Here is a 20,197-nt window from a genome sequence, read left to right as displayed (position 1 = left end):
AAGAAAAAAACAAAGGAGAGGACAGATGGTTTTTACGCTTCATTGGTCTAAACAACTGATCTTCCAGATGAATCCCAAATGATATCTTTTCCTCAGCTGCTGATTGATAAATATGGATTGTAACATCATAAAAAAATGTAATGTATAAATGTCATCAGAGAAATAAAATGGTCACGTTCCTCAGTAACCTATTCAGTACATTTTCTGAATATACAAAATGTACACATGCATGTATTATGAAAGCTAATATTTTCATAACATCTCACTACAGACAGAAAAGCACAGCAAGAGAAAACCAATGAAGCAAGACTCCTAATTTTGTTCTTCACCGTCTACCTTTGCAGAAACCTTTGTCTTCCAGGCTTTGGGGGAAATTATCCTTTTTTGTCTGAGTTCCCTTGTCCACAAGAAAGTGAGAATAAAATGAGAAAAGATAATGATTTATTTGATCAAAAGCTAGTTTGGGGGAGCTGAGAAATAAAAATCGCGGTTATTGCTTATTTTATTTTTACGATTTCAATGGATAGAGTTGAGGCTATATTTTGAGAAATAAAGTTTGATTTTCATTTCTGATTTTCTTATCCTCATTTCCCCAAATGGAGAATCACAGATTAAATACTATGAACATTTTATATCTGTGTTCTTGACACTATGGTCCACAAAATTATAATTGGAAAAGCAGCCAGTTTTATAAATTCCTAAAACTTGAATTTTACAAATTTCATTTGATAAGATGAATTCTGTCTTAATAAATTGATAACCTGTTGTAAAGGGAGCTTCTCCTGGGAAGAAATCAACAATGAGAGCGCTTTCTGTGATTTTGCTTCCTGGGGATAAAGACTTATGGTGATGGTGGTCTCCCTCATGCTGATGATGATTCTTTTGTTTGTCTGATCACAATCACAAATGTAGTACTTTCTCCTCACCAGCATATAAAACTTTATTGATCCACTATCGACTCATTGTTCCTTTAGTTAAAATGACAAAATGTCAGGCTTCCGAAGTTCCATTTTGTAGACAAGGAAACTCCACTCCAGAAAAAAAGCACATTGTCAACATTACATAATGATTGGATGGCGTGGCCTAGATTAGAAATCCAATTTCCCACTTCTTGCCTCAGAGTTATATCGTGGATGAAGTGTACTTCACAAAGAACATTCTTGGAAAATTAATGGAGATAAGTCAGACAGACAGGCAGGCAGACACACACACACACACATACTAAAGAAGACACAGGCATGATTACACATGGTTACTACCATGAGCTACCACCTGCTTATGGCCTTCATTTATTGAATTATGTTCTTTTGCATCATTTGCTGCTCCCCGTCTATTAGATTTTTAGAGACAAAAAAAAAAAAACTTTTAGAAACAACAATGACATCAGTACAGCACTAAAAATTTCCCATGACCTCATGTTCCCCCACCCCTGTTTCCTACTTTTACCTTGAAAAAAAAAATTACTAAAGCTGCTTCTTTAGTTATAATCTTTTCAGTGATGTTCACCACAGGTCAATACTGCACCCTTCTTAAAAACACATTCTTCTTTCTGTGTTTTTTGATCATAGAATTTCTTCTATTTTACCTGTAGCTGCTTCTTGGGCTCCTTTGCTGGGGCCTGTAAATACTGTGACTTGCAAAGCTCTGTTCTACATCTCTGAGGCAACAAATCGTCCTGGCTTTCACTGTCACCATCATGCTGCAGACTGTTAATACTGTGTCTCAAAAGATGGCTATTCCCTAGATTTGTATACAATCCTCACTGGCATGTGAAATAGTCATGAACAATGTAAAATAATCTGCATTGGACTCTTGATCTTACCTTTCCACATTCATTTCTCCCTCACTCATTTCATCTGAGTAAATGGTACTATAATCTGCCCAATGGAACAAGTCAAAACTCTAAATGTTAGCCTAGATTATTTTAAGAGATTTTATATTACCCCCTTTGGCCTCCATCCTTGCATCTAATAAAAAATAACTAATCTTATCAACTATGTCTTTAAAAACAAACCCCAAATTCACATACTTTTCTGTATGTCCATCACTGCTTCTATCTCTCTCACCTAAACCAATATGCTACCCTCTTCTTGGAGCTTTCTCCCATACTCTTTTCCCTCTACAGTTAATTTTCCACACAGCAAATAGAGGGATCTACTTAATGCATCTCACATTCTGTCATTTTCTCTCCCTCCTTTTGTAAAGTCTTTATCATTTTTAATCATACCTGAAATAACACCATATATTCATTCTAATTCTACAAGCCTCATGATGTGGACTATTCATGTCTCCAGTCTTCATCAATTTAGGGCTTTTCCAAGAGCACTGATAATAGCCAATATTTTTTTCCATACTTGACTATGTACCAAACACTCAGCATTTTCTTAATCTTCTCAATAACATTTTGAGATTTATTTTATTACTGTTGTTACACATGAAGCATTGAGAAGTTAAGCAGTTGTTCAAGTTCCTTAGAGTGTTGGAGATAGAATCAGGATCCAAATCCACGCTTTTGGACTCCTTAACTCGTATTTCCCACCATTTTCAGATTCTTCCTTCCTCTAGGTGATCTACTAAATCTACTAAGAGACTTACTAGTTAAATAAACTAAATTCCTAAAGAGTATTCCATTCAATTGGTGAGTCTGTGGCTGACACCTTCTCAATTAGACCTCAGATTAAGGTCTTCCCCCTGCCTTCTCCAATCACTTCATCCAATTGCTCTACTGAAATATCTGCTTTAAATATGTTCCTACCTGATATGTTTAGTCTGTTTACTTATTTTCCCTCTCCTTCAAAATTTAAGCTTCCTCAGGATAGAGGTATCATGTTTTGCTTATCACTATAATGTTAGTGTCTAGAACAGCACTTCCTGTTCAGTAACTTAGCTGGATGAATGAATAAATGAGTGAATAAACACCCTTACTTGAAGGTCACATTCCAAAGTCCTTCTTTTAAGCACCTAAAGATTCACTTTGTAAAGTACAGTTGACTGGAACAAACATTGGTTTCTTTTACCAAACTAGGTACATAGAAAAGAGTCAATTAGCCAAAAGACCACACCTCCAAGGTCATCCAATGTGGAAGAATTATATGAAATGAACTTTGTTCACTATGTAGTGAAAAGCAAAGGACATTTGCACACATAGCTATTTGGGGTTTTAAGCAACTTTATTGCTGTGGAGTCCAAAATTTTTAATATACTATTTTAGATAAAGAAACTGAAGGACACTTTTAAAATACAGATATTATTTTTAAATTGTGAACATTCTGCATCATTAGCTCTTCACTTCAAGTGTGCTTCTTAGATTAATATTATTCAAAGGATATGATCCCAGGGTGAAAATTTGTGATGGACTGAGGTCAAATACAGGGTGATACTAGGAAGACAAATCATGGCATTGCATTTTGTGAGCTGCTGGGAAGGTGGGAGAGAGCTAATTGATCCCAGACATAGATGAAAACAATGGAGAGAGGATTAAACATAGAAGAATGGAAGAATGCAAAACATAAACTTCACAAATGTTCATAGAATCTTCTCTGGCCACAGACTAGGTATAAAATATCTGTATTTGGAGCCTTGAAAATTGATTTTTTATCTAACTTATATGTCCACTCACTAAAAGCTCACAGAGTTAAAGTTTGCAATATTAGATTGATTTACTAGATTATAGGGATAAATTTCCTTTATACAGAAAAGATAACCACCAATAACTCACATGCAGGACCAAATCAATAAGACCTAATGAGAAATACAACTCAATTCAACTTGTCCTTTCTAAGACTTCACATGTATTTTTCACAGAAAGTTTAGCATCTACATGAAGTTAACTGATAATTGTCATAATTCATACGTTTTTGTTTTTAAATTTAAGACTGAAAGATTTTAAAAAGAGATTTTCATGTCAATTTTAAAACAGAACTGGAAGTTTAAAAAACACAATTTCAGTCTAATCCTTATAGGATGGAAACGAAATTAAAACGAAGGCTATTTGTAGCTTCCATTTCTGCAGACTGTTTACATCCCATTTCTACCTTCTTCCTATCCCTGTGAGGAAGCATGGCACATAAAAATGGAAAGTATTTTTCAACAGGCAATATGTCAATGTGATTATTTTACTTTTAAAATTTAAATAGCTTTATTTAACTATGAAATTTTGGTATTTATTTCAGCCTTTTAAATTATAATTTAAATATTGTACACACGGCTAGAAAATTGTATGCTTACAATAAAAAAGGCTTGGAATGAAAAGTAGTAGTCTCCTTCAGCTCTGCTCCCCAAAGGTAGTCACATTTAACAGGTTAATTTTAATGGTCCAAGTTTTTAAATCTATATTTCTAATAATATGTTGATTTTTCTACTTTTTTAATCATTTTTAGACATTGTTACCAACTTTGTATTCTGCAAAATGAAGATTTTGATAACTTAGGCAATCCCACTTTCTTTCTTTCATGTCTTTTTAAAATATGTGTTATTAACTATTCATAGTCTGACCCATATCAGTTTTGTAATTTCAAGATTCATATTTATAACTTCATTATTTTCAGCAAATAAAAATAGGAAAAATGACTTAAAACCATGTGTTTTAAATACGAAGGCTCTTGCCTTCCCATCTCTTCTCACAATCTACAGTTTCCTAACAATATGAACTTAATCTTTTTTCTTTCATATTATTGAAACATTGTCTTTTATATAATCACAGAGTGTGTGAACAGTCTCTCAGTTATTCTGCAGTGAGTTAATGGATTATGACTCTATAAGTTGAACATGCGTGTTTACATTATGATGATGATGTTTATGCCTACGTCCAATAACATAATATCTGTGCCATTCAAAGTAACCAATACTAGAGTTAGGTTCAGATGACATCTTTTTATATGCATCAATTTTGTGTGTGTGTGTGTGTGCTGGGGATTAAACTCAGGGACACTCAACCACTGAGCCACATCCCCAGGCCTATATTGTATTTTATTTAAAGGCAGGGTCTCACTGAGTTGCTTAGCTCCTCACTGTTACTGGGGCTGGCTTTGAATTTTTGATCTTCCTGCCTCAGTCCCCCAAGCTGCTGGAATTATAGGCCTGTGCCACTGCACCTGGCATCAATTTGCTGGTATCATATCCAGTTTTTCCTACAGTCTATCTGTAGATGAATTCCACTTATATCACATTTATTTAAAGTTGATTTATTTCTCAACTGGTATATAAACCATAAAATATAAAAGTTATATATGTTATGGGAGTAACATGATGTTTTGACACATTTACATATTGCATATGTTTAAATTAGGTTAAATATATCAAACTTCTCAAACACTTATCATTTCTTTATAGGGAAAGCTTTCAAAACCCTTCTATATTTTTGAAGTGCACAGTACATTACTGTTACCTATTGTCACCCTACTGTGCAATAGTACACCAGAATTTCTTACTCTTATGTAACTATAACTTAGGAATTACCTATCAACTGCCAACCTCTGATAAACACCAATGCACTTTCAACTTCCATGCAGTTAGCTTTTATGGATGCCACACGAGTGAAACAAGGCTTATTGTGCTTGGCTTACTCACTTAAAGATCTACAGTCTAGCTGCAATGTGCAAATAATAGGATTTCATTCTTCTTATGGCTGATGGTATTTCATGGTATATCCATGCCTCGTTTTCTCTATCCATTCATCAGTTGATGGACATTAGGTTGTTTTCATCTCTTGGCTATTGTGAATAGTGGTGCAATGAACATGGGAGTACAAAGGTTTATTTGTCATACAGATTTCATTTCCTTTGGTTGGATAGCCATTAGTGGGACTATTGGATCATATGTTAGTTTTATTTTTAATTTTTTTAGTAGCATTCATACTGTTTTCCATAATGGTCATAGTGATTTATATCTCCATAACCATTGCTGAAACCTCCCCCTCAGATCTGATTCCATTCTGGATCAAATGTTCTCAAGGCCCACTACACAGCTGCCATTTTGGATAGGAAATCACTATTTCCCTGATCTTATCTTCCTCTGTTTTGATTTATTCACTTGTTTTGCTGTGGTAGCTCCTAAAGTAACTTTGTGTTTTCCTCTTTTTTTGCCCCTCCCCCCTTTTTGTGGTGCTGAGGATTGAACCCAAGGCCTCAAGCATACTGAGACAAGGCCTTGACCACTGAGCTACACCTGCAACCCTTTCATTAAGTAGTGTCTAAAAAAATAAAAAAAATGAGTGAAGTGTAGATGAACTTTTGGAAAGTTTGCATGACAGAAATGCCTGCCTGTATTCTCAGCAATTGAAAACACTGATGCAGGAGGATCTCAAGTTTGAGGTCAGACAAGGTAAAAAGGATTGGGGAAGTAATTCAGTGATTAAATGCCCCTAGGTTCAATACCCAGTTCCAAAAATAAATAAATAAATAGATGAATAACCCTTATTTTATCTTTATCTGTTTTTTCTTCCTAAATATAAGGGCTCTGATCCGTATCTCTTGGCATTCAATATGGGTGATAAGAAACAATTTCAGTCTAATTCTTGTTGGCTTAGAATTTATTCTGAATCTTCTATCATTTCACAGAAATTCTGTTAAGAATAGATCTTTTTAAATTTATATGATAAGCCCTTTTAACTTGAATATCTAGATTTCATAACTAAATAAATTCCCTGTAGAATTTCTTTAACGATTTTTTGTTTTCCTCTCCCTTTTTATTCTTTAATACTTATTCTTCAGATGTTGGAGCTTATAAATTCCACCTATATGCCTCCAAGTTTTTTTTTTCTTATTTTCATTATTTTCTCTTTAATTTTAATGATTTTGGATACCTCATTTTATCTTCTACAAACCATTTTTTTTTAATTTAGCTATATTTTTAGTTTGCAGTACCTGTTTTGTGCTTTTTTATCCCAGTCCACAGTACACAAGGTACAGATGTCTCTGAAGATACCAGGGTCTCTTCTGCTCTGTTAGGCTCTTTCATTGGGACCCTGTTTTTGTTTTTTTTTTTTTTTTTTTTTGCACATTTATCTTGATCAGTCTCATTTTAACTTTTTGAACCTACCTAGGCACCTATGTTAACCATTACATTTTTAAAATCTGAATGATAATCTCCATGGAAATTCCATGTATTTAGGTAGCGTTGACATTTCTCCCCATAATTGCTAGGTAGGAAGATTACCATTGTCATGACACAGGAGCCTGTGTTCTGGACCTCTCATACTTATTTAGTTACTCAAAGTCTTCGCAAGTAATTGACACAATTTTCTAGTTTCTTTTTTAACCTGCCTTCTGCAATTTGGTATGTAGGGATGAAGATGGAATCAGTAGATCTTTTTATTTATTCATTCATTTATTTTTGGTACCAAGAAGGGGGCTTAACCATTGAGCCACAGACCTAGCCCATTTTATATTTTTTTCTAAGACAGGGACTTGCTGAATTGCTGAGGCTGGCCTTGAACTTACCCTCCTCCTATCTCAGCTTCCTGAGTGGCTGAAATTGCAGGTGTAGGTCACCACACCCAGTAAAATCAATAGATTTTAAGAGCAGCTTTCAGTGCTGTCCTTGTTTCTAGGGCTCTATCTCACTCCCAGCACTTTTTACCTATTTTTTGAGTCTCTTACTGTAACCTGTCTTCAAGGCAGGGCCTCTCCCTCCTCAGCTGTCCTCTCCTTTGCATAGACACTGATGCTTGTTATTACATCTTACACTCCAATGACCCCTGCATCACCTCTACCTTCTAGAAATTTGGTAAAACTTTTTCTCCACTTATGGCTCTCATACTATTTTCTTAGTTTTTTTTTTTTCATGTTTTATTATTATTATTATTTTTTAATTTTTTATTGTTGGTTGTTCAAAACATTACAAATTTCTTGATATATCATATTTCACACTTTGATTCAAGTGGGTTATGAACTCCCATTTTTACCCCATATACAGATTGCAGAATTACATCAGTTACACATCCATTGATTTACATATTTATTATTATTTTAATGATCACAAAAGATAAAGGAGATAAAGGCACATCTTAGTCCATCATTTTAAGTCAGAATTACTTTCTCATGTGTAAGAAAAAAATTAAGTTGTGTGGTATTTGGAGGAAAGGAGGCATATGCCTTTCAATTTATCTCAACCTACTTACACTTGAAATTTTCATGCTCTAATCATGTTTACTTAGAAATATTTAGGTAGGACCACATTAATTATCATATTACTTTCACTTCTTATATATTATGATCATATGCTCAACTAGTTCCATTAACTTTTTTCTAGTTCAAATTGATGGTGATTTACTTATATATTTTTAATGTGTTTATAGCAAATTGAACTGATGTATTCCAAATAGGTTTAACCCTGGAGGGCCTTAATACTTAATATAGATAATGTCACAAATTCTTCTGAATAATTAGCCTGGTTTATCAGGTCTGAGGAAATTATAAAGCCATTCACTATATAACAATGCCATCACATTTAATTTTCTTTTCACAAAGGGGGAAAATACTTTCCATTCAGATTTCTTGAAATGCTAGAAATGACTAAATTTGTAGTATTACTAAAGTAATGGTGCAAAATATGTTATCATGCATCATCTTCTTAACTGCACAGCTCTGTATCCTGCCAGTTACAAATCATTCTTAGGAGGAAAATATATAGAAAAATGGGCCAAAATAAGTTTTAGCTAGAATTACTTTTGTCCTTGATTTGGCTTAGAATATTTGTTCTTCCCTAATCAGGACAGGAGGAGCCAACAGAAACTAGAAATTTATCAATTCTATTAATTGACAAAGGAGATAGAATAAACAGAACAAACAACCCCAAAACAGTGAAAAAAAGAATGAAAGGGGGGAAAAAAAGAAACATGGGATAAACTGAGACCAATCGTCAACATTTATCGGCAGTAAGATTTCCTTTCAAAATGTGCACTTTAAAACTTTGCTGTTTAACAGAGCCACGTTGGCTGGGTCTGAGATCTCTCTCTGCCTAAGTCAAAGCTAATTTGAATCACACAACTATGGCTACACACTCCATGGAAACCAAGTGCGTGTTACCATACTCCCAGAAATGTACCAGCAACCCCAGGAGCCCTTGTTGATTCAGTTTGAATCATATCCTCCATTCAAATAAAGTGTTAAAGCTAATCTTACTGGAGTTTTCTTTGTTCAGATGATAGCTCTGGCTAGCATTTACTGGAAGTCTCAGGATCTGTGTTTTTAAAAATGGTGGTTTTATGATGGACTAGGAATAGAACATATTTCTGCACAGGGTACTGGGTTTCAAGTTTTGTTATTTTGGTATAAATGGGTATTAGAACCTGTTTCTGAATGTAAACTATTTAGTTTATCATTTCTATAAACCCTGGCTTTCTGGATACTATAAAGCTATTGAATATGGAAATCATTGTATACATTTCAGAATGCTTTATTTTGAGGTGAGAGTCTTGTTATGGTTTATAAGAGACATTTTCCTATTTAGATCTCAGGGATATATTGGTACCTACAGATAAATGTGACCTTGATTCCAGGAGCTTCAATTCTTAATATTCAAAACATTCATAATTTTTAAGTTAAATGTGATATTATTCAGCAGAAAGAATGTTTTTTCCCTTTTAACTTAAGACAAATTCTATTCAATGTCTTAAAAGTCTAGAAAACAGATATGGTAATGTAAAAACATGAGGAAATTATGGTGAAAGAATTAAAAAACACTTGCAAAATAAACAAAGTCTCATGGTAAAAAATTAAAAATCTCACAAAAATTTCTGGGTTTCTGTTTGGTGGGGTTTTGATATTTTGGAAGTTATCATTGCTAAGATGTTAAAAATATTATAATTTTTTTTCAATGAAATAATATTTTTCATTATTTATTTCATTTCTACATCTTTTATTATATGTGACTTTGGGGTTTAGGGCTTGAGATTTTGAAGTTTCATTCTTTGGATGTTTATCAGGTCCTATAACCAATACATTTGTTCTTCAAAACTCTACTTCTTTCTGGAAGACTGGTGGAATTTTTTTATTGTTATACTGCATTAGAATTTCTTCATGGGATCTGCATGAACACAAATTAAAAATCAGCTTATAAAGTTTGTTCTGACTTCTATAAGTTATCAGCGGTCACAAGGTGTTGGAAGGAGAGACTGGGGATATTGGTGATCAGGTGCACAGTTCCGAGGGCAATTCATTTGATTTTTCTGACTTCTTAAAAGAAACAGCTTTCATACTGATAAAATGATAATGGTTTCCCAAATTATTCAAATCTTTGCCCACTTAAAATTCCGTACTTTGATTTAGAGCATTGAAAAAGCAACCACTCATGGTTCAACTTATTGTTGTATTCATACCCAACCAATACCAATGATCATTGATTTGGGAAATGGGATATTAATCCCACGAATTTGTCTTGTTTTATGATCACTTCCTTTGCTTTTGGTAAGAGTGTGTGTGTGTGTGTTGGAATCATTTACTGGGTTTTCCCAACATATTTATGTTTTTCTAATTTCAGCATGTGGCAAGTTGATGAAAATCACAGGCCCTGTGACAGTCAAGACATCTGGAACTCGATTTGGCGCTTGGATGACAGATCCTTTAGCATCTGAAAAAAATAATAGAGTATGTTGCCTCCACAAGTTTCTTTGCTTAGAGTTATATTTTATTTCTACTGTTCTCTTCTGGGTTATTTGTTTTCTTCAGGGATATTAATTTCAACTTGAAAAGTGTTAACATCACTTGCAAATATTTTCCATTTGTTACTACTATCTAAAAATACATACCAAGTTTATTTTAGTAAAATGTTCTATCTCATAATCCACCAGTACAAAAAGTCCAATTTTTATTGATTTTAGTCTTGTTTTATGGCTGAAATGTGCTGATTGCTAGTGTGCAATGTTTTCTGTGTATTGTTTATAAAACATGCTCTTTAGTTTGAAAACAACATTACTAAGTAAAAAAGACTCAAGAGCTGACCATTTTCTAAATAAACTAATATGCCCCTGGAATCTAGAGATAATTTTAAAAGAAATAACACTGAAACTTTTGGGGGGCATTTCATAAGTTGGCAAAGTCTGCACTATGTATATGTACATTAATAGGTTTGTCAAAAGGTAGTTGTAACTTTAAGCTGATCCAGTGAACAAAAGTTACCAGAAATTTCTGTGGTACTCATGAAGTAGAAATGAGTAGAAATTAGAAATATGAAATTATACCATTTTTTCAAAGCAAGGGATGGAATAAAAATAATTTGCTGAAGATTGTATTTTGGTCAGTTATCAATGATCACATTGATCCACCAGGTGATTTGATTTACATTAGCCTATGCTTTGGTCCACTGAGTGATATGGTTTAAATAGCCAAAAAATAAAGCAAAGAAGACCCCCCCCCCCAAAAAAAAAGCAGATCAACTCCAAGACAATAAACTCAGTTGCTTCTTTTCCACATAGAGAAATTCAATATTTTTACAAAACCTTGTAATACTATCACATTGCTGCAGGTCATTCGTAAATGATTTACTTCCAATTCTAAGAATCATGATATTAATATGTGCTGACTGTCTTTATTTTGGAATTATCTTAAAAGTAGAAAATTGAGTCACTCCTTTTGTTTTTTTCCTTCTTCTCAGGTCTGGTATATGGACAGTTATACTAACAATAAAATTGTCCGTGAGTACAAGTCAATTGCAGACTTTGTCAGTGGGGCTGAATCAAGGACATACAACCTCCCTTTCAAGTGGGCAGGAACTAACCATGTTGTCTACAATGGCTCACTCTATTTTAACAAATACCAGAGTAATATTATCATCAAGTATAGCTTCGATTTGGGGAGAGTGCTTGCTCAACGAAGCCTGGAATATGCTGGTTTTCACAACGTTTACCCCTACACCTGGGGTGGATTCTCTGACATCGACCTAATGGCTGATGAAATTGGGCTGTGGGCTGTATATGCAACTAACCAGAATGCAGGCAATATTGTCATCAGCCAACTTAACCAAGATACCTTGGAAGTGATGAAGAGCTGGAGCACTGGCTACCCCAAGAGAAGTGCAGGGGAATCTTTCATGATCTGTGGGACACTGTATGTCACCAACTCCCACTTAACTGGAGCTAAGGTGTATTATTCATATTCCACCAAAACCTCCACATATGAATACACAGACATTCCCTTTCATAACCAATACTTTCACATATCCATGCTTGACTACAATGCAAGAGATAGAGCTCTTTATGCCTGGAACAATGGCCACCAGGTCTTGTTCAATGTCACCCTTTTCCACATCATTAAGACTGAGGATGACACATAGGCACATGTGATTTATTTTCATTGATCTAAACACTGTCATTTGTGATAAACTCAATAGGAGCCCTTCTGTTTTTTTATTATAATTTTCCATCATTTCTCCAAAACAGAACATTTTTTATTATAAATTTGGTGTTTCAAAAGTCTGCTGAGTCTGTCTAAATTAATGTGTTCAAAACACATCTTAACCCCTGAATTTACAAGGCCTATCATGTCATTGTCATCAAAAGCACTAAAAAGAGCTTTAAGTGGCTAAAGTCATAGTTTTGCAAAAGATTAATGATCTGCCTTATATTAGAGTCAGAGACTAATGTTGGCTTACATGCATGAATGTCATTTTCTTTTTATTAAAACTGTCATTTTTTTTTACTGTCTGTTGCTCCACATCAGGAAATATTTTTGGTAGGAATTAGGGTTAAGGAAAAAAAAAAGCTTTTTCCCCATTTATTACTAAAAACGATTTCATTTGTATAGAAAAATAGTATTAATCATTTTGCTGTTAACAGAATTCTCTGATGCGGTGCTGTACAGTCATTTTTAAATCTCTTGCTAACATTTTATTGGCAATATGTATTTCTATCATTGTAACCACCATTGTGCAATTGTATTTCTTCACTTCTGTGAAAGTACATAATATTTTTTATAAAATAGATTGAAATTTAATCTCAGTAATTATTTGAGTCAATTTTCAAGCATAGTCAAGAAGAGTCTTCTTGACTTACGCCCTTACACAATCATTATAAACTAAAAAGAAAATCAAAGCAGCTATCTTACATAAGAGCTTTTATTTTACCCCAAGTTCAATGGACCACTGACGTTGAAGGCAAAAACTGATTCAATGCAGCCAAGTTACTTTGTTCAAAGGAAGCAGCCCATATGGTTGCTTGCAAAAGATGCAGATGAGTCACAAATTTTGAATATGGGTTGAATTACTTATATATTATACACCAAACACATTTTTTGTTTTTATTAATGAAATATATTATTTATTAAATATATTTTATTTTACACACAACTTGCAATAATGTAATTCCTTGTATCTAAAAGTACATGAAGCACATAAATACTCTTAAAAAAAGAAAATTTCTACAATGTCCTGTAGATTTAGATTTTGAGTTCTGAAGAGTTATTGTCAGGGCTTATGCAAAAGAAAATGATGAAGAGACTTGGGATTTGTCTGTTTGGTTTCAAATGTATAAATAACCAACTCAGAAAGTGAGTGAGAAGGTAACCCCTTGTTATCTGATTCATTGTACATGCAGAAATAATGTATCCAAAAAAAGAAAAACTTTAGTGATATTTTGTTCATTATTCTACAAAACATATATCTATATAGCAAACATGTCATTGAGTTTAGATTAACTTTCCATACATTATATTAAAAAGATTTCCTTAAGGCAGCTTTATAGAAATTAACATGGATTGATTTTGCAATTTTAAAAATATATTCTATATTAAATATTATATATCTTAAATAGTCATAAATATTTAGTTTAACACATGTCATTCCACATTTTCTTTAAAAATAGGACATAATACTGCAAATAAAGCACTGTATAAAGAAATGATAATATTTAAATGTTATTTATTTTAAATGTCACAAGTAAAACACCTTCTCAAATATCTCCCTTTCAAAATTGTAGGATTTAAAAATCCAATCTTGAAACTGATAAGGTTTAATAAGAATTTCTTTTTGTTTTCTTTTTGCCTACAATAACGTTAGCATGATTTAATGACCACTTTGGGTCCTTTGCAGTGTTGTCTTCTCTTTTAAAAAGAGTGTTGGAAAATTTAGGAGTTTCACTTGTCATAGTACACATACCACAAAAATACTAACTCAGTACTTTGTATATCGGGTTTGTATAAGGAAAGAACATCACATCGATTTCAGAAATGAATTAATTTTTAAGTAGATGGCCGCTAATAGAATATCTTCATTATTTGTTTTTAAAATAATTATATGGTATCGTGTACATGCAAAATATGGATAATCACAGCTTATTTGTGCCATGTGAAGCTTGTAAAGCAACTTATTGTTTCCTATGTAAGATTTTATCACCCCATAGATAATTTATAGTGTATGTGCTGCTGGAGCAAGCACAAACGTTATTGTCACTAGAAGCGGGTAACAAGTTTAAAAATGGGACTTGCATCAAACATTTATAGTTTAAAAACATTTTTCTTAAAGTATCATCCGTTTTGTGCCTGAAATAGATAAGAACTTAATCTAGATACTGTTTTTTCTTAATCTCCAACATATAAAATAAATTTTATGAGGGAAATAATAAGTATTTTTAAATCATCCATATTATCCAAGATGTAAAGAAATCCAAACTCAGAAACTCTTAACCGTAAGTGAACTGTGTAACTGGTATTTTTCTGAATTAACCAAATCATTGACAAACTTCCATGTCATTCAAATAATAATATGTTCATGGTTTGATTGTGTTTGTGTGTTATTTGTATTTGTGGCACTTGAATCACAATGCTTATTACTTGTACCTAAACTTATATCTACAAGTTCAGAAAATGATAGTATTTCAAAGCATCACTAAATATGTAGAAATAAAAGAGAAAATAACAGCAGATGCATTATACACATAGAATAATGAGTGATTAGTTATGATTCATCACAAATTCAAAAGTTCTGATTCCTATCTCTCTACTCAGAGTCATCTTGCCTTTATAATTAACAGTGTTATCTCTGATGAAATCTTTTCTTCACAAATTATGTTAACTTCTTTTTTATTCTTACTCCTAAGAAGAAACAGGTATTATTTGAGAATTATTAACAAGGTCAGAACTACAAATTTTCAACCACAAGAATCATTTTTTAAAATGTAACTACATAAAATTATGCAATGTTCATTTCCTAATAAAACTAGCTATTCTCCTATTAAGGTAAGTTTTACATATAATAATTCTTGAGCATTATTTTCCTTAAAGAATAGATTTAAAAAAAAAAAAAACTTATCGGCTCTTCTTAGCACTTAGGTTTACCAAATTTTCTGTAAAATGTTAAATTGAATGAAACTGACAGCAAATATAACGCATTCATTCAAGTAAAAGCAATTCTGAAAAATAAAGCCATTTTAGAGTTTCTAAAAGCCAAGCCTTTTAGAAATAGAATATATTTGAAAACAGAATCAAGACTGGCATGTTGCTGACTTGATAAGGTAAGTATTACTATTATATCTTTTGCCACATACACAATTTAAATTCCTGTGATACTATCAAACATTTTGAGATAAAGTCTACTTCACCTTTTCCATCATCACAAGTGAACCACAAGAACAACTGCTATAAACTGGCCAGCCCAGTAATAGAGTCACAGAGCATGGATTCAAATTTGAGTGCCACAGGATGATATAAAGTCTAAATCACTGACTGCTTATAGCTTAGAAAGAAAGAGTTATCCCTAAAAAGATCCAGGGTCAGTCACTAAATAGCCTTCAGTCTCAGTTAACACTGAACTCAAGCTTATGGAATGGTTTGGGTTTCTAAAATTTAACTTATTCAGCATAAAACTATTAACTAATAATTTGTCATGATCAATGGCTTCAGAGAAGGCTTAGGGCTTAATAAAGTTTCTTTGTTGAAAAATTGTACTAGAAAATACACAATGAAAAATTGTAGTATATGGAAGAAAAAAAACAATGTCACTAAACCATTTTCATTATTTTTCTAAGAAATAATGAACTTGGTTAATGAAAATCTCTTAAGTAAATAATAGAAAACTATTCACTCTACTATTTAGTTGAATAGAAAGAAAATCCTCCTTTGAACTGGACTGACCAAATTGATTTATGTGATTCACATCTTGAAATTATTCTATGCAGTTTATCCCTTTTAGTTGATCTGCTTCATCAGGCTTAGAATTTTAATCTTGTTTGGTCTTGTCTCCAAAATGTCAAACTAGTTGTCATAAAGTGTATCCCCTTGGAAGCCCAGTTTTTAAGTGCCAAATGAGCTTCATGAATATTAATTACGGTTAAACATGACTTGAAATGATATAAAAGAAGACAAAGAATTGTACCTTGTCAAGAGTACACACTGTCATGACTGTGACAAACTTGAAACATTATTCCTGGAGATCTGAAGCAACAGAATGAATGAGGAAGAGTTCTTAGGAATATCTCAGAGCTGCAAGAAGTTTGCTGATAAAATCAGACATACACATGCAGTTCAAAACCAAGTTGCATTACCACCCAAGTCACACTATACCCAAAAGAGCTTGCATCAATTTTTGTGACTAAAATATTGCTACAATATGCCATTTCCTACGACAATTCAGACTTGGAAATATTGCATATCAGCAGACATTTCCAAAAATATATGACAAAAGTCTGAAAAAGGAGCAAGAAATTAGCTAAATGAAGCATTAGTCATTTGAAGCTTAAGCATGCTGTAGAAGTTTATCATATTGCAGTAATATATATCCAGCCAGCCATTTGTCTAGACCATCCTGACTTCACATGAATTTTTATATATTGCCAATGGGTAGTTTACAATTTTTAAGACTACTTAATGGTGAAATATTTATTCAAAAAATAATTACAAGGCAGAACTATACACTATCTAATGCTCTTGATACTAGGAATCTAGCTGTCATCAGATAAAAGGTCTTTATTGGTTTACATTCTGGTAGGAACAGACTGCAGAAAAAATAATGAATTCTTTTTGTATCACCACTGTAAAGGAAATAAAAGAAATCTATATGATAAAGAGTGATTGGGTGTTTTCCAGGCGCAAAGTGGGCTAGCAGATGATGTTGAAAGAGAATAGTTAAGAGAGCTCTCCCAAAGAAGCTGCATGTCATGGTCAATTCATTCAAAGAATGAAATGTCACCACTTGATTCATGTAGAAAAGTTATCTTCTTCCTTTTTGTTCCTAGAAATAGTCCTAATATTTCTTATCCATGGCAGAAGTTTCATATATATATATATATATATATATATATATATATATATATATATTTTTTTTTTTTTTTTTTTTCTTTAACTTCAAGTTCAAGAAAGAATTCATGGGGATAGCTGAATCCCTGGAAATATATGCCAAATTTAATGTGTGTCTGTAGTGGTATACACTTTTTGGTAGAAAATTTACAATTTTCATCAGATTCTCAAACAAAGTCATGACCCCAAAGAATATCACTCTGTTAATTCAAAATCTCAAATTTATTAAATATCCTTATAATAAGCACTGTATTTCCATGATCTTTCTTGCCATTCTCAAGAATTTCAACTCACTTTTTTATTAAAAGAAATCAACATCCTTGTAATCCCATTAACTTTTTTTTCTTCAAACGAATTTAAGATTAAGTTGTTTTCTTTAAAAACTCTGGAGATATTTTGTTATATTTGGACCCAAATCCAGTTATTTTTCTGTGATACAGTCTTTCAGGCACATTCTTGCCAGATTTGGTGACCCAAGAGTTTCTATTATGGAGCCTGTCCTACATCTATTTGAGTCTAGAGAACATTCTCTTATAATTCCAATGCAGCCTTTTGGCAACACCATTGGACTCTGACGGAAATTGAGCAGATGTAGTGTGCTCCAACAAATTTAACTGCAAACTCCTTTTCTGAAATTAGTCACTGATGCAACATATAAACAGAAGAAAGGTTTTAGTTGATCTGTATATGATCTATAGGGCTTCTTCAAAAATTTTTTCAAGAATCTTTTTTAAAAAAGAAAAACAAAACAAAAACCTCCAGCCACACTTACACAGATAAAGTCATGCTGAAGAGAAAATTGGGGCTGCTTCTATCAGTGGTGTTTACTTTGATTCCAACCTCCCATCTAAGGACTTGAGAAGGTGTATCCATTAGCTTCCACTTCAATATAAACCAAAAAAAATAAAAATATGTATTTTAATTTTCTCTCTAGTGTCTTTATTAATCTTTAGAAACTACTCTTGGATTATGAAGTCTGCATTGAAAAAGGACTTAAACAATTTCTTAATTATTGGATTTTATGAAAAGATAAAATCTAATAATGTAAATTAATACCTGTTCTAGATATTTGTTTTCAATAGTTTTCTTCCAACTTGTTTGGTTCACCCTCTGTTTTTAACTCTCATTTAATCAGCCCCTTTGATCTCCATCTCTACACCCAGAATCTAATGCCCTATTTATATATGCATCCTTTACTTACTCACCTCTGAGTCTTCTCCTGTTTGATCAATTTAATTTTTTGTTTGGCCAATGACCACTTCCACCAACTATGGCTTTATGGCATGCACCCTGGCCAAGTTAGCTCTTATTCTCCATGACAGATAGAAGAGTCCCTCATAATTCATATTCAAGATTGACCTTTTACCCTCTGATTAAATTCCTATTCATCTTTCAAAATTCACCTAAAATATTGTCTTATTTCTGAAGGATATACAAAGGTCATTCTTTTGTGTTCCCACAGTATCGATTTTATATTGCCAAAATGATCACATCATATTGTAATCATTTGTTTCCCTCCAGTTATTGTGAACTCCCCAAAGGTTGGGTCAATGAGTTATCTTCCTTAGACACCAGTCCCAGGCTCAGAGATTGATACAGAATATCTCCACAGTAAATGCGAATAACCAAAAAAGTATGAAATTGAGTGGCCGAATCGTATACACTGAATCTATGTCACATTCTGAGAAGTGAGAATTTAACATAATTCATGAGAAATTAGCATTTTCAAATTTATTTTATTGGTTGCAAATTCATTTTATTGACAATAAATTTCTATTTCTTACTAAGATAAGATTCTAAATATAGAAAGTGTCAAGAAGATTGGTTAGGTTTTAATTTACTCTTGTAGATGATTTGACCTCTCCCTGGCACAGTAAATTTTATTACAGGTCAAAGTGGCTTAAAGAGGTTCCCATAGTTATTTGCCTCATTAAGATCCATTTTTAAAAAGGAAAAGTAATTTTAACTTTTCACCCACTCAGCTTTTCCTTTCCTATTTTACATTTTTTTCTCTATAAGTAAGGACATTTTTTAGAAATATGCTTTGTCTTTGGCAGAACAGACAGGATTCTACCACAGGGACATGGAATGCCAGGCCAGGGAAAGATTAGGGAGCCTACCTACCTCTGGATTATATCCTTGCTTCCTTAGCCTGTTTCCAAGGGTGCACCAACAAGCAGTCTGATGCTCATCTGTCAATCATTCCAAGTAGATGCTTCTGGTAATGTCTTTCAAGAAATATCAGTGCAGAACAGCACTTTATATGGTGTAAGCACTCCTCCAGAGGACAGAGTATTTGTTCTAAAATTAGGTGTAACACTATGTCTTTGAGAAAATTTGTGTTCTGCAATAAAAATTTCCAGCCCTTTTTATTTTTATTTTGAGACAGGATCTTGCTAAGTTTCACAGACTGGCTCAAACTTGTGATACTCTTCTCTCAGTTTCCTGAATAGTTGGGATAACAAGTGTGAGCCACAGTGTCCCACAGATAGTTTTCAAAACTGTTCTTTAGAGCTGAAGTTTCTATCTGGATCCCTCAGAGTACACCATGATAGGATACTGAATTTACCTTGTTTAAGATAATAAATAACACACTTTCTCACCAATAAAAGAAACATTATTTTGATCTACTTTTAAAAATGCTTCTATGTTGAGGTTTATAGTCACAAGACACTTAGTTGTTGTTGTTGTTGTTTTTAAAGAGCTAGTTAACTAGTTGTCCCCTAGTTTTCTCAGCTCTAATCTTCTACTTGATTTTTGTTTCTTAAAGTTTGATAAAGTCTGCATGAACTGGGACACAGACACTTGCATAGCTCAGACTGAAGTGGAAAATACCAGAGGAAAGGAAGAGATAGAAATGAGTGTTTGATAACTCAGTTTCCAAATGTTTTTTAAGTAGTTTCAATGGAGTTGCCTATATCATATTTAAACTAAGACAAACATTTCATATCACTCTCTATTATTTATTTATTTAG

General features: G+C 33.0%; 1 protein-coding gene across 3 annotated transcripts in view; it reads left to right on the top strand.

Annotated features, from left to right (window-relative positions):
- Nucleotides 1-13,206, top strand: part of Olfm3 (olfactomedin 3) — a 203,950-nt gene extending 190,744 nt beyond the window's left edge. For all 3 annotated transcript variants that reach the window (XM_071618762.1, XM_027943146.3, XM_027943143.2), the window contains 2 exons: nucleotides 10,480-10,586; nucleotides 11,593-13,206. In XM_071618762.1, the coding sequence (XP_071474863.1) occupies nucleotides 10,480-10,586; nucleotides 11,593-12,270 (785 nt within the window). In that variant the 3' untranslated portion in view covers nucleotides 12,271-13,206. The remainder of the gene's footprint in view (nucleotides 1-10,479; nucleotides 10,587-11,592) is intronic.
- Nucleotides 13,207-20,197: the final 6,991 nt, after the last annotated feature.

The sequence above is a fragment of the Marmota flaviventris genome, chromosome 10 (genome assembly GCF_047511675.1).
Source record: "Marmota flaviventris isolate mMarFla1 chromosome 10, mMarFla1.hap1, whole genome shotgun sequence".
Classification (NCBI taxonomy): domain Eukaryota; kingdom Metazoa; phylum Chordata; class Mammalia; order Rodentia; family Sciuridae; genus Marmota; species Marmota flaviventris.
The sequence above is the reverse complement of the archived record's forward strand: the minus strand, read 5'-3'. Positions and strand labels throughout refer to the sequence as shown.